Source organism: Solea solea, chromosome 18 (assembly GCF_958295425.1).
Source record: "Solea solea chromosome 18, fSolSol10.1, whole genome shotgun sequence".
Classification (NCBI taxonomy): Eukaryota; Metazoa; Chordata; class Actinopteri; order Pleuronectiformes; family Soleidae; genus Solea; species Solea solea.
The window spans coordinates 1,418,698-1,441,625 of NC_081151.1; the positions used below are offsets into that span (position 1 = coordinate 1,418,698).

General features: G+C 41.1%; 1 protein-coding gene across 2 annotated transcripts; it reads left to right on the plus strand.

Annotated features, from left to right (window-relative positions):
- The first annotated feature begins 2,834 nt into the window (after positions 1 to 2,834).
- On the plus strand, positions 2,835 to 21,740 carry LOC131444560 (zinc finger MYM-type protein 4-like). Of its 2 annotated transcripts, XM_058615006.1 has the most exons (29): positions 2,835 to 2,957; positions 5,088 to 5,727; positions 6,363 to 6,415; positions 6,496 to 6,642; positions 6,750 to 6,813; positions 7,595 to 7,800; positions 7,945 to 8,069; positions 8,367 to 8,589; positions 8,694 to 8,906; positions 8,992 to 9,142; positions 9,668 to 9,783; positions 9,880 to 10,224; positions 10,350 to 10,500; positions 10,671 to 10,846; positions 11,122 to 11,299; positions 11,532 to 11,645; positions 11,857 to 11,900; positions 12,022 to 12,160; positions 17,008 to 17,141; positions 17,220 to 17,337; positions 17,460 to 17,888; positions 18,024 to 18,100; positions 18,216 to 18,345; positions 18,429 to 18,580; positions 18,672 to 18,786; positions 19,125 to 19,382; positions 19,468 to 19,579; positions 19,803 to 19,871; positions 20,183 to 21,740. In XM_058615006.1, exons 1-29 carry the CDS (start codon positions 2,919 to 2,921, stop codon positions 20,328 to 20,330), a joined length of 4,866 nt encoding a protein of 1,621 aa, XP_058470989.1. In that variant the 5' UTR covers positions 2,835 to 2,918; the 3' UTR covers positions 20,331 to 21,740. The 2 variants fall into 2 exon arrangements, with proteins under 2 accessions (XP_058470989.1, XP_058470990.1); XM_058615007.1 differs by lacking the exon at positions 11,532 to 11,645.
- The last annotated feature ends 1,188 nt before the right edge of the window (positions 21,741 to 22,928 follow it).

Below are 22,928 nucleotides of genomic sequence, written 5' to 3' on the forward strand. Positions count from 1 at the left end.
AAAGCTCAGCGTGTTATTGACTCAGTAGTGATATTTCAGTCTTTCCATGGAAATATGCTTTACTGAGGATCTGCTGCTTCTATACTTCATGGACACAGATAGTCCGAATAACTCGAGATAACTTTGGCTTTATCCACATATAAACATTTTTACATATTATATTTGAGACAGATGGCGATAAACACCAGTCTAGCCACCAGGACTGTCTTTTTTTTTTAATCTGTGGCTGTCTGTCTGCCAATGAACCTGTCTATCTCTAAGTTTCCTGACCCTTGGCTTCTGCCTCCTCACCTCTCCAACCTCTCAGCCTTCTGTCCTCCTGCAGCTCACCTCAGCCTCACTGAATCCCATACTTGTAGTCGTGATCACTGTTAAGGCTGCTTTTGTGTTACCCGACTGTAAATCAGGAGATTTAAAATGTCCTTCCGCTTGATGAAAACTCCCCTCTGCTTAATTGAATGCATTTTCTGCTGTTACAGCTTTGGTTTGTCTGGTACGATCAGTTAAAATGAGTTAGTGTTGACCAGCGTTAGGAAATGTTGCAGAGTAAAGCATTGTGGGTCATTAGCTGACTTAACAACTTAGGTAATGCCTTCCACATTATTTTTACGTGTCCCTTATGGCCAGTGTTTTTTTGTGTGTAATCAGTCATTTTAACCTTCGTGTATACGGTGCCATTACACTCACAAAAGTGACATAAGAATGAGGGGAAGCAACAATAAAGAACCATTTTTAGATTTGTTCATACACCCGCCCCCTGTCCACGCCAAATTAAATGACTTATAGGTTAAAGGTAAAGAGAGATGGAACTATTGCTATGTCTAATCTACGCCTATGCATGTGGACTGCATATCTATTTATTTATCTTTGTACTGCATATGTTTTTTTCTATATCTATTTGCCACTGAGTCAGCAGCACTGAGCCATGGAGCTCTAACACCACCTAGTGCTTTGTACTGGACCTTTCTGTTAGTATTCTTTGCATGAAAGTGAGCATACACATGCTATTAATGTGAGATTGAGTGACCAAAATAAAAAAAACCTTGATGATTTTTAGTCATTTCACTCTCTTGATGCCCATGTGGTGAACCCTCAGGTTTAAAGAATATACTGAGGGTTGTTACTGATTTACAGAGATAAATGTGTTTTGGATCGTCAGCTGCTCTGACGTCAGTTCCAATCCCACAACAAGAGAGAAAGTTGAAAATGAAAAGTCACTTCCTTCAAAGAAAATAAAAGCCCACTTGCCCTCACTGTGTTTCTGTCAAATGTAATCTAACTGTAACAGAGTGTGAATTTAACAAACACAGCAGCATCATAACTGTTTTAAGTTTATTCTAAGTGGGAAGATATAGGTGACACAGCCCTTTAAATATTTGGAGGCTGCCCATGACCAAGAGGAAAGGATTTGGACTGGTAACTGGAAGGTTACCAGTTCAAATCCCGGGAAGGACCAAGGGCTGGTGTGCCCCTGAGCAAGGCACCAAGCCCACTATTGCTCTCCAGGTGCAGATAAGTGCTGCTCACTGTGTGTGTTCACTGGTGTGTAATTAGGACTGGTTACATACAGCGGTCAAATTCACTTTCACTAATTGGTGTGTGTGCAAAATTAACTAATTAATGAATGAATTAGTTATTCAGAGAAGGACGCCGGCAGGATTGAAAGAGTCCATGGGGATGTTACTTATTAGTAGAGTGTGGTAAATTCTCCCACTGAAGCACAACTTAAACACCTACACCTGCACACATAAAGAGTCTCTGTTGTATCTGCTGTCACCCAGTTTTCACAACCCGTCTCATGTAGTCTCACACAGCTGTTGCCCATATGCAGCTGTCTTTGTTCTTTCTTTCTTTTTCTCCTGTTTATTTTGGGAGCTAATTTAATATTTGGTTGCTTCATTATCTGTTCGAACAGCAGTTACTCTCCAGCCAGCTTTGTTTTGATTGTTGTATATACGTATGTGCCACGTAGTTTCTTGACTCATTAGCAATTGTAAATGCTCTGTTTATTTAATAACTATTTTGTCCAAGAAAGATAAATCTAAAGGTGATGCATGTGCTGTGCTTTCAGAGTCAGAAACATAAAATCAGGTCAAATATAACCATTTACTCTGGAAGTATTCCTTGGTGGGTTTGCAGTAGCTTTAATGTGGTATTAAATATATATAATAAAGGGGCTGCAACAATCATTCCATTATTAACCAATAACTACATTAATTGTAAACTATTTTGATAATTTAATCAGTTTGTGTTATGTCGATAATTAAAATGAGCTTTCTGATTTTTCAGCCTCTTAAATGTAAATGTTTTCTTGTTTCTTTGCTCCATATAACAAGGAAAACATAAAAACGGAATAATTTCCATTTGTGGACAAAACAAGACATTTGAGAACGTCATCATTTCCAGGTTTGGTAAACACTGATCAACATTTATTTTACGGACCAAACAAGTACTCGATTAATCGAGAAAATAATTGTCAGATTTATAGATTATGAAAATGTTAATTAAAGGACATTAAAATATTAATTAAAGGACATTAAAATATTAATTAAAAGACATTTATATAATCACATTTTATTTTACTATTGACATTAGAATTGTAATTTCAGTTTATTTGTTCACTATTGTGATCCTGATTGTTAATTAATGATTATTCATTGGTAATGGGGACAATTTCATCTGTTTTCTTCAGTGTTGTGGCACATTCCATGCCGATGTACGAAATCTGGGCGTGAATCTATGAATTTGAGAAGTTGGGCTAAATTTTTTACTTTTGCGATAACCGTAAAACTTTGACTAATGGCGCACTCGGAACACAGGGGCGGCTGCTTTGACCACAGACACGCAAATGTGGCTTGCCCGTACTGGCTGAGGTACGGGATTGTTGAGAAGCGCGGCGTCTGCGGCAATCTCAAAACATGGCGGATTCTGAACAATTCAGACTTAAGCGGTTAAAGGTAAGAAAACACACACCTTGTCCGCGTATAATGACTGCAACAGGCCCGCGTCACGTTTATAAAGTCGCCGATGTAGCGACACGACATTTATCGCGGACCAGCTTCCGGCCGGTATGTGCATATTTAAGCTAACCTTAGCTAGCCAGCTAGCTAGCTATCTGAAGCCCTGTGTAGCTTTCCTTGCTCGTAAGGGCTAATGCATGTTGCTACACCGACCTCTGATAAAGAGCCACAACATCTGAAAACGAGAAATTAACTAATGCACCACAGTTCGACACAGTTCTTCAACATGTAAAGAGTCGCTTTTTATCTGGCACTGCAACTTAGTGCTACAGCTGCTCGTTGTATACGGTACATATCGCACATATTGTACATATTGCATCGTGGGGGCTGATACGAACAATAAAAGTGGAGATTCTATTGAAATAAAGTATTGTCTCGCACCATTAAAGATATATATATGACATGTTTTCACGCAACTACTGCAGAAACTGAAGTGTCTGTTTTTGTTGGCCTTCACTATAAATGAACCAAAACACATGAAAGGATGCTTTTAAATTGATTTTGATTGCATTCCGCATCCGTACAATGTGAGGCCTTTTACCTTCATTACAGTTAAAAATAAGAGGTTGATAACAGCAAAGATCTTAATATAGTGACAGTAAGGTGTTATATCAGCACTTTAACCCATTAATGCAAAAAAAACAAAAAACACCAAGCCATATTTGTGGGGGGGTTTTTTATCTGACCTGGGGCAATAGCTTTTTAAGTGTCTTTTTAGCAATGTAAGGGAAAGTCCCAGAGCAGGACTTTTATTCTCCAGGCTTATTATTATTCTCTTCCTATTATTAGTGCCTGCTTAGCAGTTCAATGCAACGCAAGGTGCTTCCCTTGCGTTGCAAAGCAGACATTTGTTGTTATTGTCCAGGTTTCTTCTTCTGTCTATTATTCCTATTCCCCGAAACTCTATCTAAACATGTGGTTCAACTTGTAATGGTGTGCTATGTCTTTTCTAAGCATTTTGATCAACGATGGTGACAAAAAGTGTGCAAACCTGCAAAGAACTTTCTTTCATGAATGAATGAATGAATGAATGAATGGAGAAGGGTCTAAAAATAATCGCAACCCAGCCTACTTTGCAGCCTCATAGTGAGTGTTGTCATACTTAAACACAGGGAAATAGTTGAAACTTCAAATGGGTCACAAAACTTAGAACTTTGGTTAAATTTATGTTTTGATTAGTATTTAGTTTAGTTTTTTTAGTAGTTTTCTGACCTTTTCTGATTTTATAATAATTTTATAATATTGCACCTGTGGTGAGTGATGAAGTCACACCATGAAAATAATCAGGGAAAAAAAGGGTTTCAAGGCTGTTGCTTTTCATTTAGTCCATAAATCAAATCTTTTTCGCAGAGACTAAGACTCTCTTCACCTGAGAACTGTGCATGGTATAGTCACACCACATGAGCTTCTACATGTTTGGTTGAAATTTGAGAAATAGTGTGTGAGTAATTGCATGAAAGTCACATAAAAAAAGCATGTTTTGAACAATATAAATGACAAAATGATTTTTCATTTGTTTCTGTTTGACACTCAGGACCTCAAAAAGGCCATGTCACGTCAGCGACCCATATATTGTTCAGCTGTCTTGCTACAATGTGGATGGACTGCGTATTTGTTTAAATTGGAATATTTCTGTGCACTTACAAAAAACTTAACCAATGGGTAAATGATGTGTCTGTTAGATTCATGATTTGTTGAATGTTCTTGTTTGTTCTTGTCTGCTCTTTTTTTAAATTCAATTTAAAAGAATCGAACTTTTAACCGATGCTTCCTATAGCTTTGTTTAAAATAACATTAGTAGCCAGCTCCATCCTTTACAAATTTCACCAAAAACTTCTTCCATGTCATACAAAGACAACTGTAGCCGTTATGTCCTCTCTTACCAAGATGATAAAGGTTGCTGTGGTCTCTTTCTAGAGTTAATGTATACAAATATCAATGTAACAAGATGATGGAGATTCTGTGGAAAGGGACTTTTAGAAAATCAAACTGGCAAATGCTTATATGCAAATTAGAATGTACAATCGTGTGAGAGGAGGAAAGTAAGTTGTTTCTTGTCTCCCACAGCATGAGCAGCATCTGTCCAGAGTGTTTGATGAAGTCATGGGGCTCGGAGACTTTGCTGAATCCTCCAGAGGTTCTGCCAGTTCTTCCAGGAGTGGAGGTCAGGACGAGACAAAAGAAGTAGATGAAACGTCAGGAAAAGAAGAAGAAGAAGAAGAGGAGGAAGAAGAAGAAGAGGAAGAAGAAGAAGATAGTAATTCCAGTAAACAAGAGGAAAAGATTGAAGAGCCAGTGGAAGAGCCAGTGGAAGAGCCAGTAGAAGGGGCAGTGGAAGAGCCACCTTTTCCTCCCATTTCGTCATCTTCTTCTGACCAACCATCTTTGTTTACCATGAGAAGGAAAAAGGGAGGCGGAAGTGGTGGTGCAGCATTTGATGATGCACTGGATGGTCTTCCTATGTATGGGCCAGAAGAAGAAGATGAGGATTGGCACTTCGCCTTGCCCGCGGGTTCCCTGGAGGATGTCGATCTGGAAAAGAAAAAAAGACAAATGCAAGCAGAAGAGGGGAACAACTCAAGTGTTGATGATTCCTCTGCCCCTGAGCCCAAAGGAGAGGAGCAGGAGGTACAAGAAAAGGGAGAAAGCACCGAGTCTGCCAACACTTCACACTCCTCACAGGACCCCACACCAGAGAACAGCAGAGGTAAGAGTTCAGTAAGTAGAACTAGTGACCTTAAACAGTGAGACTGCAGAGTGTAACAGACTGAGGACTCCTTCACTCGCCTTTACCCCAAGCATGTCAAGGAACTTGCCAGAAACGATAGACGCGCTCTTCCACTCACCCACACTCTGCTGTTTCCTCTCTTTTCTTTGTAGGCTAATGCATTGGTTTTATGTGGACAGAGTTGTTCTCCTTTGTTTGCTTGATAAGCTTCTGCATCAAAACAGGAAACAGACAGCCATTTGGCTGCTGTAACGACATATCGCCGATGGCGGCCTCGGTAGAGAAGGCCCCTTGCCTAAAGTACATGTAATAGGCTCATTCTAGGGCTATGAAAACCTAACCGGTTTTATTACTTACAGTATGTTCAATGTCTGCCAATAAACCCTCTTAAATGCTACACACTGGATCTTTAAGGCAGAGTTTGCACATTTTTCAGACTTTTAAGTGACATTTGTCACATTAAGCATTGAAATTAGCTTTGAAAAAATACATATATTATACAACAAGCAGGTTTTCTGACTTGTTAAGTGACCCTGGTTCATTGTTGTCTGGGTTTTGTAGTGGCTTGTAGCATGTGTAGTTACTGTTAATTTGTTTTTCTTCCTTCCTGTCAGATACAGGCATCCTGAACCAGGGAGAGGACACAGAAGACAGTCAGGAGGGAGAGGTGGGCATTTGGGGAACATGTTTTTAAAGTCATTTTTGAATCTTTAGTAATTCATTCTAAAAAATCTTATAATATTTCAGAGGTCAGCAGCTGGAGCAGAGTACAGTAATCCCCCAATGTCTCCAACTGTTAATATTAAAGATGAGCCCATTGATGAGGGCTACGACGCCGCTTTACTCCCTCAGAGTAGCATCAAGCAGATCAAAGAGGAGCTGGAGCATCAGGAGGTATGTGGAGGGAAGGAATCCGTTAGGATTCACCTACACAAAATCTTACACATAACATTCAAAAATTGTATCTCAGAAATCATATTTCTTGTGTTTTATAATTGCAGGAGGAGCTTAGAATCAGCTCTGTCTACTCTGTAGGAGGAGCAAACACCTTTGTGGCCCCTACTGGTGAGTTGATATGTCAATTTGTGATGTTTCTGTCTTTTAATGCTACGGCTGTTGTTTTTGAATTTTCATACAGTGTCGCTTGGATGAATCACCCCACCTAGTTGGAGGATTATTGTTGATATTTATAGTTTGCTTTCATAGAGGTCCAGACATTATTCATGGGCATTTTTTATACATAAACACTGAACGCTGCAGTAGCCAGGCACAGAGGTGAAGTCTGGACGCGAGTCCTCTGGTGTTTCTCTAACCGCGTTCTCACATGAGCTCCCTGACTTTATTCTGAGATTATACTTGGGAGCTGGCAGGAGAATCTCTGTTGTGATGTCAGTGGAATGGAATCTCTGGAGCTTAGTACTTACCTAAAAAAGCAGCTTTACACTCACAGATTAAAGGTCAAATTTTCAAAAGTATCTTATTTGAGTCTAGAAAAAAAATGGACTGAAACTGCTTTGGTCACTAGAGACAAACAACTGCTGGGCGATAATTTAAATTTATTTTGATATTGTTTAACCCAAGGATTCCACTCAATGCCTGTGTTCTATTTTGGAGGACAGGAAGTCAACAACCATTACAATATTAAAAGTGTTATTTTCATAATAAAAACACCTGTTTTGTATTAATAGTTTTGTTTCAATTCTTTTGTTTTTGAAATCGTTAGGGGCCATAATCTAAATTAAAACATAAGTTTTGATTAATTGCACAGCCTACAGCAAATGTAATAAAAAAAACTAAAGAATTTATAATTCCTTGTCCCTTAACCTTTGTTTCTGTTTTCCTTTAGTGCCACCGGTAATCTCAGCCCCACCTTCAACAGCCATTTTTATTCCAGGTAGAGGAGCCGTCCTACAAGCGATGGCTTCCCTTCCTGTCAGACCGACCGCTCAAATCACAACTTCACTACCCACTCTGGTTCCAGCGCCCCCACGGCCCCCTCTGCCCCCTCTGCCCGCTGTACCAGGAAGTGTTCGCTGCAGCGGCTGCTCGAAGGTATTCCTCAACTAAAACTAACACAGTTATTTATAAAAACATGACATCCTGTTATTATAATGATGAAATTAAGTATTGCAATTGGGGTATATTGATTGAAAATGTCTTCTCATTATTGCTTCATGGTTCTGCAAATGGTTGTAGGTTCTGCTGAAAGGCCAAACAGCTTTCCAAAGAAAAGGTTCAACGCAGCTCTTCTGCTCTACCGTCTGTCTAACTGGACATCTGCCTCTGGCCGCCAAGAACAAAATCTGTTCCCAGTGCAACAAGTACGTATTTGTTTCCACTTGAAACAGTATGAACATCAAATTAAGCTTTAATTGATGGACTTAATGCAACCCTCTCAATACATTATGTGTGTAGGTTGAATTTACAAACTGGAAGAAAACACTGAAATAATTTGTTTTCACTTGGGAGTAGTGTTCCATTAAAACATTGTCATTTTTAGAATGCTTATTTATGTTTAGTCATCCTTTTATTTTTATTGCAATCCCATATTTTTTTGTTGTTGTTGTTATTCTACTTTTCAGCCACTTCATTTGTCCTTTGTGCTTTTCTCTTTGTAGGGAAATCCTTCAGCCCCGGGACATGATCACGATTCCGTCGGACGGAAACACCTACCTGAACTTTTGTGGCCAGTTCTGTCTGTCTGTCTTCAGGCACAAGAAGAAAAACGACAAGATTCCTGACAAGCGGCTGGAGAAGAAGCCAGGGGAGAAAGTGCCTGAGAAGCCTCCAGAGCGGCAGTTGGAGAAACCTTTTTGTAGTGTCTGCAGAGTCACCGGGAGGGTAAGAGATTCAAAGGGCTAATGACTTTCACACGACGTAAAGATGTGTTCTGTGTTCTCTGTGCTCTTCCTCATCGTATTCTTTCTTGGCCATCTCCACGACAGATTGAGCATGAAGTCACCCATCAAGGTCGCCTGCACAGACTGTGTAGTGATGCTTGTTTTGTAACATGGCGCAAGATTCGTCAGTTAGCCATGAACTGCTGTGAGGGCTGTGGACTTTACTGTAATAGTAACTCAGGCTCCTGTCAGACACTCACAGTTGACAGAACTGAGCTGCACTTCTGTGGCCCCACCTGCATCAGCACCTACAAACCGGTACCTTTTATGTTCTTTAAGTTTGAAAATGAGGGTGTTCCGTGTCCTTTACATTTGCATTAATGTAAACTGCGTTTGTGTGCAGAGCTGCAGAAAGACAATCGAGTGTGTCCACTGTTGCAAGAGGGTCGTGGTGTCCTCCACCATCATGGAAAGGGACCAAAAGGGCAAAGTTCAACTTTACTGTTCATCTGCTTGTGTGGTAAAGAGTCGACCAACACGACATACTCTCAGTGGTAAGTCACTCACTCACATGCATTGTGTCAGTTTAACAGCAGCAACAGCATGAGGAAGATTTAAGATACGATAATCCTTTATTACTCCAGTAAAGGCATATTCATTTAAAACTTAATTTATTGAGTTTGAGGTTGAATTATTCATATTTTGTTATTTGCCAAATGTATGTCAAAAACAATATTGTAGTATTGTTAAAGCTTCAAAGATTCTAAGTCTCTGTCTTTGAATAGGTTGAACTCTTTTTGAAGAAAGGCTGTGCATCACTGCTTATTTCCTGATTCAATTTCTAATTTGATTATGATTAAATTTGATTGACATACCACTTTGCTTGGTTATGAAGGAGATTTTTTCACAAAGCAGTTACAATAATGCATTCATGGTTCTTGTCAATGACAATATTTGCAACAGTTCTTTCCATATCTGTTTCTACATCTACATAAGCTGATGCACTGTATCACACCTATTTCAAGGGGATTGTGAACACTGCTTTTAATTTATTTGTTTGTGTTAACTTTCTTCCTTAGGGACGGCATTCCCATGCTCCCTCTGCAAAGTGTCAGCTGTTCCTCAGTATCACCTGGCCATGGTGGACGGCACCATCCGTAACTTCTGTTCCTATGACTGTGTTACTTTATTCAGGGTAAAGGCACCTGTGACGCAGTATGTGAAGGTTTTAAAATGTGACCTCTCGTGAAGTTGACACTGATGCTTTTTTTCCCCCTCCTTATCTTTGTAGAAATCCGGGCAGATCTCTCACCTAGACCTGACCAATGGAACCTCCTCTCTCAGGGATGGCCCCAAAACTGGACTTTCTGCTGGAGCTGGCTCGGTCCCGCCAAACCCTCAGGACAACTCATCTTCAGCCCCCTACACAAGCCCTTATCCCAGTCATACCTCAGTGCCCCCACTAGTGCCTCCGTACCCAGCCATGTCCTCCCCCACCGTCCCAGGACAAGACCAGGCCAGAGCACCTGCTCTGCCCCAGAAACTGACAGAAGGTGGAAAAGGTGTCCCCACGAAACTGACCTGCCATCAGTGCAGCAGCCAGTTCAACACTAAGCCACAGCTGTATAGTCACCAAGTAAGTAGCATAGGTGTCATACATGTAACCCTAACTTTGTTGCTCCATAACCAGCATTGAATCCTGTCATAGCTGGTAAGCATAGCCTAACCCTTACGATGATCATTCCATTTTCTCTTGCGCAGGGTCGTATTTCTGTCTTCTGCAGTGTTGCGTGCTCTCAACAGTATAAAATCCAGAAGAATATCCTGGCACAGTGCGAGTCCTGTAAACAAGAGAAGGTGCCGTTTGACATATTCAACTACAACCAACAGGACGTGGTCCTCTGCAGTGAAAGTGAGTCGACTCCAAATGTTTGATTAATGATAACTGACTTCACGTCCATTTAAGATGCAGTTATTTCCAGAAAGCTAAAATAAACCTGTGTGGAAATGTATTTTAATATCACCATAATGTAAATAACATAATAATAATAATATTAACTTCTCTTCAATCTTGTGTTCCAGCCTGTCTACGGCTCTTTAAACAGGGACAGAAGGTTCGTTACAAGGATCATCCATGGCTTTCTTGCTCTTACTGCTGTGGTATCAGCTACAAGATGCTGCACAGCCACTATGGAGGCAAGATTGAGGAATTCTGTAAACCCCACTGCATGTCCCAGTACACTGTACTCTTCTATGGGGTAAGGAAGTTGGATGCCTCACATTATGATAAGAGATGAGATGAAATGAGGTTTTATTGTCTCCCTTAGTACAAACATGTCTTGAGTAATTGAGAAAACAAAGGTCGCCCATATCACATCTAAACCATCATACTGCAGACCTGGTATCAATTCAGAAATAGGATATACACCTGCACCACATGCAATCAAGAGTTTTACTGCAGTAGTTGTGTTCCTGTATGTCTCATCCATCTTTCATCTCCTCCTCTTGTTCCTTTTCCTCTTCTCCTTTCCAGATGGGGAGATGTGACAGTTGTAGGAAACAGGGCTACATGACGGAGAAGCTGCAGTGTTTGGGTTCAGTCCGTAACTTCTGTAACCTGCCCTGCCTCCTGCAGTACTGCCACTATCATTTTGAGCCAAACCAAAACACCAGCTGTAACGGTACAGAAAAAGCCCCACAGACGCCATATGGTAAGTTTGTGTTATACGTGATGCTGGACAGCATTTTTGTGCTGGTTAAAATATCTTGTTGAAATGTGATGTTGCAGTGTTTGCAGGGGTGCATAAAAAAGTAATGACTGAAAACTAAAAACCCTTGTCTAAAATTTAAAACAAATCAGGTTCAAACTATCTTTAATATTAGGAGGAAAATAAGTAATCACTCCATCTGAGGTATGATTACCTTCTTGTTCTCGTCCTCTAGCTCCAACCCAGCCGTACCACTCCTCAGAGATGAATCCTGTCATAGCTGGTGTCATCTCATTGGCCAGTGGCTCTGCCACTCAGCCCAGTATGTCAGCAGATACTGCTCTGACTGGTCAGTGTATACACACGTCTCTAGTATGGGCTTTTTTTAAAAGTACATCGCTAATGTACTTGTTTTTGAGACCATTGTCCACTTTACAATTAGTAATCAATTATAATATATGACTATTTATTTTGTTGTTTATTAACATTGATTTCGAGCAGTGGAGTTCTATGTCCGGTGCTATATTTGTAATATGTTATATTTTCCTCTGCTTACGCAGGAACACTTCCAAACTCCAGCACTGACAGCAAGAACCTTGACCACGTATGTAATGTTTGATTTAAACCTGATTTTGAGATCTGCTCACAACTCGTGTTTCTGGAGAATATTTAGATCAGATCTAGTTAGTCTTCCCTTTGCTTATTTTTGATTTGTGATGTTTTAGGCCAGTACTCAGACTGATGCCATGCGTGTGCCTGTGCCCCGACGACGTCAGATGAAGAACAAGTCGGTTCTGTGTCGACCCTTCACTGTGGACCAGGAGAGCATGTGTGAGCTGCCCGCAGCGTCCACTGAATCAGAAGGTAACTTTAACCAAACTCTTTAAAAAGGTTCTGGTAGTTTAGATTCATGAAACCATGTCCTGAGAGTGAAGTGCACAGCAGTATTGAGACCTCTTAACGTTTGTCACTCCTTTGTGTTGTAGGTTTAACTTTAAACACATAATATATTATTTATAATATGTTATTTTTGCCCGTCAATCTGCATTCCAGTCCACGACCAAATGTTTGCAGATTTTTTCACAGTCTTTTGGCAGCAATTTCAGTCTTGAATTTTCTTTTGTAAATAAAAAAATAAAACTACAAGCGTCTTCTCCAGAAGCCCCTCGAGCTTTGTCCTGGATGTTTGCCTCAGGTCAGAGATTGGGTTTATTCCCTCTTCCTGACCTAGGCTCAAAGGTACTTATACTATATACACCATTTATAGGTGAAGTTGCATGTTGCAGCTGAATACCCCTCACCTCGTCTTCAATTTCTGCCAAATGAACATAATTTCACCTAAATTCTACACACAGACGCTTTCATTAGCATTTATGTTTATATTGTAAAAACACATTTGTACTTTATTATTATGGTTGTGTCGACTGATGGACAAAATAACTTAAAACAAACACAAAATGCAAAATGTCAAGGGGTCTGAATACTTTTAAATCCTCTGTAATACCAGACATTTCCAACCTGTTTAAGTGTCTTTCTTACGTTGTTGTGTTTTCTGATGCTAAAGATCAGATGAGTGAAAAGTAGATTACAATATTTACCTTGTTTGATATTGATATCAACTATAATTTTGATCTTAAGTTAGTAAAAAAAAATGCAGGATTTGTCAATAACTGGCATCAGTTTATGCTACAGCAAGCACTGGCGACAATAATAATATGTGACCTAGTTTAAATAACTCTGAAATAAGAAGCAGTGCTTCCTCAGCCAGTGACTCATGTAACTCAAGGAAATGCAAAATGCTTATTAACAGCATTAAAACAATATAAAAACAGGATTTCTTTGTAGATTATTTGACACAATCATTCATCATTCATTCATTTTTTTTTTGGTTGTTCACAATTAGCTGATTCAATAATTGCACCAGCTCTGCTAGATAGCATCATTCTACCATCCACTGAAGCATCCACATCCCCAGGGCCGTCACCAAAACCTCAGGAAGATACTCGGCCATGTAACGGCGTGCCGGCGCGCCTAAGCGGACGCCATTTCCTCGCCGTGAGAGACGGCGACTCTGACTGCAGAGTCTGCTCGCACTACAAGAGGAAGAGGGTGCAGGAAGAGGAGGAGCAGAGGAAGAAGAGGAAGCTGGAGAACGTGGAGGAGCCAGAGAAAAAAATAGAAGAGGAAGTGCCTGATGGGAAGGATGGGGAGAGAAAAGAGGAGGGGCGCTCTGAAACGATGGACTGTGAGCAGGAATGTGGGACAGCGGGTTGGCAAACTTCATATTACTGTAAGACATGTTCAGGAGAGCCCAGCCTCTGTCCTGTGCCCTGTTTTGAACTCTACCACACCAGACTGATCTACAAAAGTGCCCCCGAACTGGAAACATAAGGTGAGCCTTCTACATAACACCTTAAGTTAGTGATGAGAAACTCAACTTTTTCAATGTTTCACATGTCATTTTGTGTAGCTTTAGGTAAAGATTATTTCGGTAATTGTGTTTTTTGTGCGTCTAACCCGTGTTTTTCTCTGCGCAGCCTCCTGATCTGCGGTCATGAGAGATCGTCTTACATCCTAAACCTGGACCAAGAGCAACAAGCTACAGGTTTCACTGCTCATGTTCAGACCTGCACGGCTTCAGGATTAACAACAAACTTTACTCTCTTTGCAGATAAGTCGCTGTCAGTGATTTCTTTAGTCTTTTGACTTAGATGTCCGCTGCTGCTATTAGCATTCCCCTCCTTCTTCCTTACATCCCCTCATGAACGTATTGGGTGAGGAGAGGACCGCCTCTTTGTGCAGTTCGGCCTCCTGATTGGATGAATGGATGTGGGCGACTCAAAGTTTACTTGCAGAGCTAAGAGAACATGTCACTGACCAAACACTCGACATCACAAGTATTTCACTGACAGCATCTTTAAGAGTATTTATGTTGCTCTGGTGATGACGTCGGCGTACACGTGTTTGTGACACGGCTTTAAAATTTCAGGTGCAACATCTGACTCTCCTCCTAGTTATTTACTGACCATCTCGACCTACAGAGCTCCAGAAGTCACGTGACTCTGCTCACACGCCGTTTTAGCAAGTGAACAATGAAGCTTTAAGAGTTTACTGTGCACTTTAACTCCACAGAGAATGAACAGTATATCACAGAACCTGACAGACTTTTCATGTGTATGGAAACCTGCTTCATGATCCTTCCTCAACTTTCTCACAAACTTTACATAAACACTTACACATCGCAATAAAAGCCTGTGAAATAAACGGGATATTTAAGTTAATTAGCATTGGAGTTAAGTGGAAACCTTGCCCCTCACTTTGTCAAACAGATAAAGGTTTTATAAATGTCTGAAAATACAGTACGACTTTACATTTTAGTACAGACACACACTTTCACATCAATTACAAGTTATGTTTCCCATAAGTTTACCCCTTAACCCTGAGGAGAAGTGATCGCTACACAAGCAGAATCCAGTGCCTGTGGATTCCCATCACTCTGAGTGATCCACCACTGCTGTCCTCAGTATCTTTGGTGATCTTCACTTTTGATAAAAGCAGCCGGTGAAGAGAGGAAGTTGCCTGGTAAATAAACGGTGTACTCTGTATGGACAAAAGTATTTGGATGCCTGATAATTCCACCATCAGTGACCGTAAGGATGTATAGAAATGGCGCTTTTCCACTGCATGGTCCTGGCACTGAACTCTGCTCTCTGACAGGAAGTCTGATGATGTCACACATAGTACCGGCTCAGTTCGCTTGGAACCTCTACTAAACCCGGTACCCGGTATCATCGCTAATGGAAAATTAAAAAACGTGCGACTGTGTAGTGGAAAAGTGCCAAAATCCAGTACTTTACCATGGAGCTGGTCCCCCTGTCGCAGCTATGACAGCTTCCACACTTCTTGGAAGACTTCCCTCAAGACTTTGAAGTGCTTCTGTGGTGAATTTGAGCCCATTCATTCTGTAGAGCATTTACGAGGTTGGACGAGAAGGTTCTGGCTCACAATCTCTGTTCCAGTTCATCCCAAAGGTGCTCGATGGGGTTGAGGTCAGGGTTCTGTGTTGGTCAGTCGAGTTCTTCCACACCAAACTCAAACCATGTCGTTATAGTCCTTGCTTTGTGCACTGCGACAAAAGAAAAGGGTCTTCCTCAAACCGTTTTGGAAAGTTGGAAGCATTGTCCAAAATGAAAGTGTTAAGATTGTCCTTCACTGGAGATAATGGACCAAACGCCTGAATTCAATACTTAACACGTGTGTCCAAATACTTTTGTCCATGAAGTTATATCTATGAATTTGAGCAGCGCTGCTTCCTGCCAATCTGGCGTTGCTTTGCAGTGTTTGGTGACGGGATTGCATGACGTCTGATGCCCGACCTCGACACACTGTCGTAGCCTGTGTGAGGAACACTGACCTCAGTGTGTCACAATACATAAAAATGTGTTTCATCTGTTTGTCATTAATGTCCCAGTAATTTGTTGCTCTGTGAATTGACTGAAAAGACAAAAGAGTTTTTAAACGGCCAGAATATATTCAGGAAATGACTGCGAGACAAAGTTATTTGAGTTCTGATCCATTGTTCCACTTGATTTTTATATGCAAACTCAGAAAATGAACCAGTTATTTAAAATGTATTTAATGACAAAATCCAGCAGAGCAGAATGAATGCTCCTGTAACATTAATGGTGAATCACTATTAAATATTAAATAGGTAAAGATGACCACAACAGCAGCTCTAACATGGCATGAGATAACATTATTCTAACTATTATTGATGAAATAAGTTTATTAGACTAAAAGAAACAGCAGATCAAAATGAATGTGATTATTGATCAGTTATTTAAATGTGACTCTACCGAACACGGGGACAATATCTCTAAGGTTGTTGATCCAATTGAGTTTTGTGATTCAGTGCCATAATGACCATCTGACGCCTTGTAACTGTTTGTTGGATAGTGTGGTTAAATAAACCAATCAACCAGTGACCCACACTGAACTTAACAAAAAACAACTGAACAAATCATGTTTTTAAGCATTGTTTACTCTGTTTATGTTACACTAAATTTATAATAAGTTAAAGGTTAAATTCCCTGAATACAGACGCGAGTTGGTTGACATGATGTTTTTACCTCTACTTTATGTCCACGTTTCACTTAGTATTTAACATTTTCTTAGATGAAATGGATCAGATTGTTTCTGTTTCAATAATTTTATATTGTCAACACCTGAAATGTTCTCGGCCTTTGTTCTTGAATATGTCAATAAATCAACATTTTCACAAAGCATTTGGGGCGACTTGTTTTTTTTAAGGTGTTTTTGTCACATTTATTCTCAGAAGACCTGAAAATAAGCTTAAAAATCAGTAGATAAAGAAACAAGTGAGTGATGGTTTGTGATTCAAACTCATAACATGCAAAACAAACACGAACAAATCAGGCATTTATTTGCAGAGAGGTGGGAATGGTGTCATTTTCACAACATGATTGACTCTTAAGCTTTTAACAAAGAGTCAAAGTTTGAGGACATTTGGTGATTATTGAGTCGTCTGTCACACAGCACTGTTAGAACAATATTTAAGTAATGAAATGCACACAAAAATGTGTTTTATATTGTGTTGAATTCACCTCAAATACATTTATTCAAAAATGATTAGTGTCTTTTTCTGCTCTCTAATTTTCCGTGTCTTTTCTTTCTTTCCCCTCTGATCTCAGCGACTTCCTCGGAGAGAGAGGAGAAAGTGAAGGTGGTGATGATTCCGGTCCCGGTCCCAGTCCCAGTCTTCATCCCAGTGCCTATGAACATGTACTCCCAACACACGCCTCTACCCGTGGTCCTGCCCGTGCCTGTACGTCCCAGAACTTCACAATCATACTCATTCAAATACTGCAAATGCAAATGAAATGTTCTGTCTTTTTTTATCCAGTTTCCTGTGCCCTTGGTTGCACCACCACAAAACAAGGACATGAAAGATGCAGCTGTGAAGTCTGAGCCTCTGGCTGTGGATGAAGTGAAGCTCAATGCTCAGCCTGTTGTTAGTGCAGGTGATTTTTCTTCCACATCTTTAATCACACACAAGCAAAGCATGAACACAAACACCATTGCAGTTTGTTTGTGTGTGTGTGTGTGTGTGTGTGTGTGTTCATTCTTTGTGTTTCTGCCGCAGACCAGAGCAGCTGCAGTCAAGACACGCGGTCTCAAGTGAAGATGTGTGAAGACGAGGACGCTCGGCAAAAAGCAGCGGACGCTCATCGGCCTTTGACTGCAAGTTTAGAGACGAGCACAGAGACTGTTGATGCACAACCTGACACACAGCCAGAGACACACGCAGACACACAGCAAGACGCACAAACAGACTCACAACCTGACAAACGGCTAGAGTCCCAGCCAGACACACAATCAGACTCGCATCCTGACACTCAGCCTGACTCACAATCAGAGAGACAGCCAGACTCACAACCAGACACAAAGCCGGACACTCAGCCAGACTCACAGTCAGACACCACAATGGCAACTGAACCACCGCCTACCACCAGCGCTGAGCCTCAACCTCCACTGTCTCCGATGATGGACCTGGAGACTGACTTCCCGTCTGGTGAGATGTGATGATGTCACATGTGTAGGTGTTTTGTTTAAAGCACGTTTAAAAAGACCCAAACATATTTAACATTTGAACGTGTGTTTTTGTTTTTGTGTGTGTGTGTGTGTGTGTGTGTGTGTGTGTTTGCAGAACCAGTTGCTCAGAAGTCCTCGGCTCCAAAGCGAGGAGTGAAGAGAGCCAGAGAGGGTTCATCCAGCAGGAAACGGGTTTGTCTCCTCTACGAGTCCAAATGCCTTCATTTCACACAAAGGCTTGACTTCTCTGTTGCCGTCGGTCACACCGGGTTGTTCCTCAGTTGTCATTGTGTTTGTGTTGATCCAGGGACGAAGGCGGAACGTGTCTGTGGAGCGCAGTGCAGTGGAGATTCCACCCGGAGCCAAACTCAACCACCTGTATGGTGTTAAAGCCTGGAAGAGCTGGGTCCAACAACGCAACACACAACCGCCAGAGTGTGAGACACTTGTTTTATTCTATTTTATTGTTTGTTTCATCCGATCCTATCGTCACTGTGTTTTACATTCTCTGCACCTGCAGCCAATCAGGTGGACATTAAAGAAGACATCCTTCAGTGTGACTCTGCTGAGCTGAGCTTTGCTCTGTCTCGCTTCATCAGAGAAGTGCGGCGGCCCAACGGAGAGACTTACAGCCCGGACAGCATCTTCTACCTCTGTCTGGGGATACAGCAGGTCCACACACACACACACACAGATTCTTTATATCTCTGTGTTCCCCTCATAGTGACTTCTCTGTCCTCTGTCCTCTGTCCTCTGTCCTCAGTATCTGTTCATGAAGGGACGGATAGAGAACATCTTCACCGACGAGCTCTACGTTCAGTTTGCCACTGAGATCAGTGGAATGCTGCAAAACTGGAAGCCCAAATTACTACAGAGCGGTACGACCTTTGACCTAAAGTCACATCTATATCTGTATGTGTGTGTGTAGGATAATAGCTAACGATTTACTTTCATCATCGATTCTGTCGTTTATTTTCTGGATTTTTGACAGAAACTAGAGAATATTTATACAATAAAAAGAACAATGTGTGACATAATGTAAATATAGTTAACATTAACGTTAAATAAGTTAACAAATAAACCCAGAAGAAGAAAAACAGTATAGAACCACACAAATCAATTAAATGCATAAAACAAATAAAAGAAGTTATTATAGGAGTTCTACTCGGAGGATGTACCAGTTTTGTACTCAGTTACTTCCTGTGTCGTCCTGCAGGCGACATCGTCTCCTCTCGCGTTGAAGAAGCGTACCTGTGGGAGTGTAAGCAGCTCGGCGCCTACTCGCCCATCGTGCTCCTCAACACGCTGCTCTTCTTCTTCACCAAAACCTTCCACCTGAACACGCTGCAGCAGCACCAGAACGTCTCCTTCGTCAACTTCACGCGCTGCTCGCGACCCTGCAGCCGAGCGGGCAAAGTCTTCTACCTCCAGTACCGCGGCGGCGGCTCTGCAGCGGCGCGGCGCGACGACACAGGTGAGACTGCTTCACCTAAACATCTAAACGCAGATTAGCTGAGAGGTGTGGGAATCCTGAGTTTGGTGTGTGATGGTGTTTGTAGAGCGGCTCAGGAAGAGGCCGACGGAGAGCGAGGGACACCTGGAGATTCTGGAGAATGTCGCCAACCCTCTGCACTGTCCCGTCAGACTCTACGAGTTCTACCTGTCCAGATGGTGAGGCGCCCGCGACACGCTTTCTGATGCATGGATTTGAAACAATAATGATGAAAATCATATTTTATATTAATATATATATATTAATATTAATATATAATGTAATCATTGATATTTTCGATCTTTTTTATTGTGTTTCCTGGTGTGGCTGCTGTATGTTGTCCATGAGCGTCCACGGTTAATAAAAGCTAAAAAAAACTCTGTCCTTTTTCCTGATCAACAGCCCAGAGTCAGCGAAGAAGAGGTCGGACGTTTTTTACCTGCAGCCTGAACGGGACGTCCACACACACAGGTGAGAGGATGTCACGTGTTCACGCTGCTTCTGTCGCTGTGTCACTGTGTTTCACACTGACCAGTGGAAAATGGGGATGAAGGAAAGATGTGAAAGAGAATCCACCATGTTTGAATCTGGACTTTGTGGTTATTTTACAGTGAATGACTGAGGTCTGCTGTAATTAAACGACAAGGTTCCAATGTGAAGGTTTTATAAAACATTGTTGAGTGTTCTGCCGTAGGAAAGGGAAATGTCCTCTTATAAAAGTTATGATGACTCTAACCCAACACACATCTGTCTGACTTTGAATTTTAATCTGACCCCAACAGTCCACACTGGTACACGTCTCAACCTTTAGAGGGCGCCACTCTCCAGAGCATGCTCACACGCATCCTGGCCGTCAAAGAGGTTCACCAGGCGCACGGAGCGGCCCAGCGTCCGACCTCGGGCTGCTCCGGTGACAGCAGCTCACAGTGAGAGGGTGAGATCAGGTACGGCCCACAGAGATTTCACAGAGGTCAGAGGTCAGAGGTCGTCCTCCTCCTCCTGCTCACAAAAACTCACTATGAACGACGAGCATGGAAAAGTGAGCTCTTTTTTTCCTCGACTCTCAGTCATGTGACGTAGATGCTGTTCATGACAGTGTGAGAGGGACAGTAAACGAGAGAGGAGCGACGCGTCCACGCGGCGTCCTCTGTCTTTACATTGTCTCCATCTTATCAGTATGAGGTCGTTTGTGGACTGAATATAATAAACAACAGACGATGAGAGGACGGCATTTGGAGCAGGTTTTTTAATAATTCAGGTGAAGATCCGCTGTCATTTTGATAAAATTCATCACGTTGGCTGAGTAAAGACCTGATTTACTATGTTGTTAAACCATCATACGTCACTAGGGCTGCAACAATTGTTATTACTATTTTGATAATGGATTATTTCAGTTTTTCAGCTGCTTCAATGTGAATATTTTCTGGTTTCTTTTCTGCATTTGACAAAGAAATGATTAAAAATGAGAATATCATCATTTCCAGGTTTGGGAAACAGCGATCACCACAATATTTAATGGACCAAACAAATACTCGATTATTCGATGATGATGATAATGTTTAGTTGCAGTAAACTTTTCTGAAATAGAAACTCGCTGTGCCTCTTAAACCCTTAAACACGTTAAATCTCCTATTATTTTGTTCCACTTTCATTTTCTCCATCCCTCTCAACAACATGTGTTTATGTATTATATCTGCTTTCATTCCCTTCAGTGTCTCTTGCCATAATCTTCTGTACAGGGATGATATTCCTTCTTTTATTCCATTGACTTTATTCTAATGGTCTATATGTGTTTTTTAATGGTGACGTGTGTTTTTCTCAGTATTATGACAGTGTTTTTTTGCTCATTCTGTAAATGTTACTGTACAGACAGTCCTGGTGACACACACACACACACACACACACACACAACATTTCTGTCCATACAAACCATAAATTCCATGAAACAGTGGTGAGTGCCCTGTTGTCGCACAATTTTACCTTTTATTTTATTTTTTAAACTACGCTCTTCAGATTTCATATCAGAAAATGTTAACTTGTGTTTCTTTTTTGTGAAAATAAACACATTTGTCGTTTTTTTGTCATAGAGGCCGACGTGCCTTTACTCTTTTCCCCTTGTGTTAAAATAGAGTAATAAGCAGGAGAAATAGCAGCAGTCTGACGTTTGTGTCACTGCTGTTTTCTCATTAAGTTGAAAAATACAAGATTTATTCCTTCTTCCCTGGTTGCGAGGCAGTGGATTTCTATTCAGAGCATGAAGAAAATGAAATGTGACGTTGAATTTTGTGCAGTTTTGAAACAATGGGTTTTATAAAAAATGTATAAAGTTAAAAAAAAACATCTTTGTTTGTATCTGGAGGTGATTTCAGAGTTCCTTGGATTTGAATCTTGTGAATTTGTGAAGAAGTTGATATTGAGGTAAAATGTCTCCCTTGTCTGTGACGACGCCACCTGCTGTTTCATGCCCTGCACTGCTTGATGTACGGAGACGAGGCCGACGTGGAACAAGCGCTGACGTGAGATTCCATGCAGAACAATGAGTGAGTAAAGTTACCCAAAGAAATGACAAAAAACTGCACATTCAGTTCGTGAGTTTTAGAGAATTGGTCCTGGAAAACCCTTGAAATGTTCTTGAATTTGATGTCAACCAAGGTGTGGGAACCCTGTGATATACAGTATAGCCAGTGGCTTTTATACGCTCCAATCTGGACCATGTACTGTTGATTACTGATAGATTAGATGAACAGTACTGGTAATAACAACAATAATAATAATAATAAATCTATGTCATTCCACATAGTGTAGAGAAAGTCACTTTTCAAAGCCCTAAAATATAATAATAAATGTATTATTATTATCATTATTATCATTATAATAGCCCCTAGAGGAAATGAAGCCTATCCAGACCACAGTAGCCTGCCACCTGCACAAAGAGGGACAGGGACTTGTCTTTTTGTCTGTGTGCAGCCTCTACACGAGCCAGATGTTCACACATGTGTCTGAAGGTCCAGAGGAGAAGCTGCAGAGCCAGAGATCTGTGTCATAGGATGAAAGGCGGGTACAATCAGACACAAACCACCATTTACTCTCACTTTCTCACCATATCGTCAATTTAAAGTGTCCAGTAACCACGATGTGTTTTTGGACTGTGGGAGGAAACCGGAGAACTTCAAACTTTACACAAAAACACCTGAACCGGGTTGTGAGTCAGCAACAGTGTGTATAATACACAAGTACAGGCCCTCGATGAGATGTTGTACGGCCCACAGCTTTGGTCTATATAGTCCTTCCATTTAAAAATGATAATTGTAATAATGAAAATTTAATTCTTAGAAAACAGTGCATTTGTATATAAATGTATTGACTGTAAAATCTTCACATTAACACCTCTGCCACCCCCCAAACCTTTAGCATCGCTCTTATGCCTTGCTGTGTGAGTCACCATCTGTAAGCTTATAGATGTTTGGTATGAATGGTATGCAGATTAAGGCAGATTTAACAGTTTATCCAGTTTAAGAAACAGAAAAC

Bases quoted from the DNA above. Each gene is read 5' to 3' on its own strand.
- LOC131444560 (XM_058615006.1), top strand. From the start codon at position 2,919: ATGGCGGATTCTGAACAATTCAGACTTAAGCGGTTAAAG. The intron at 11,901-12,021 runs GTATGTAATGTT...GTGATGTTTTAG, and splicing joins ACAGCAAGAACCTTGACCAC to GCCAGTACTCAGACTGATGC. The intron at 17,142-17,219 runs GTACGTCCCAGA...TTTTTTATCCAG, and splicing joins CCGTGGTCCTGCCCGTGCCT to TTTCCTGTGCCCTTGGTTGC.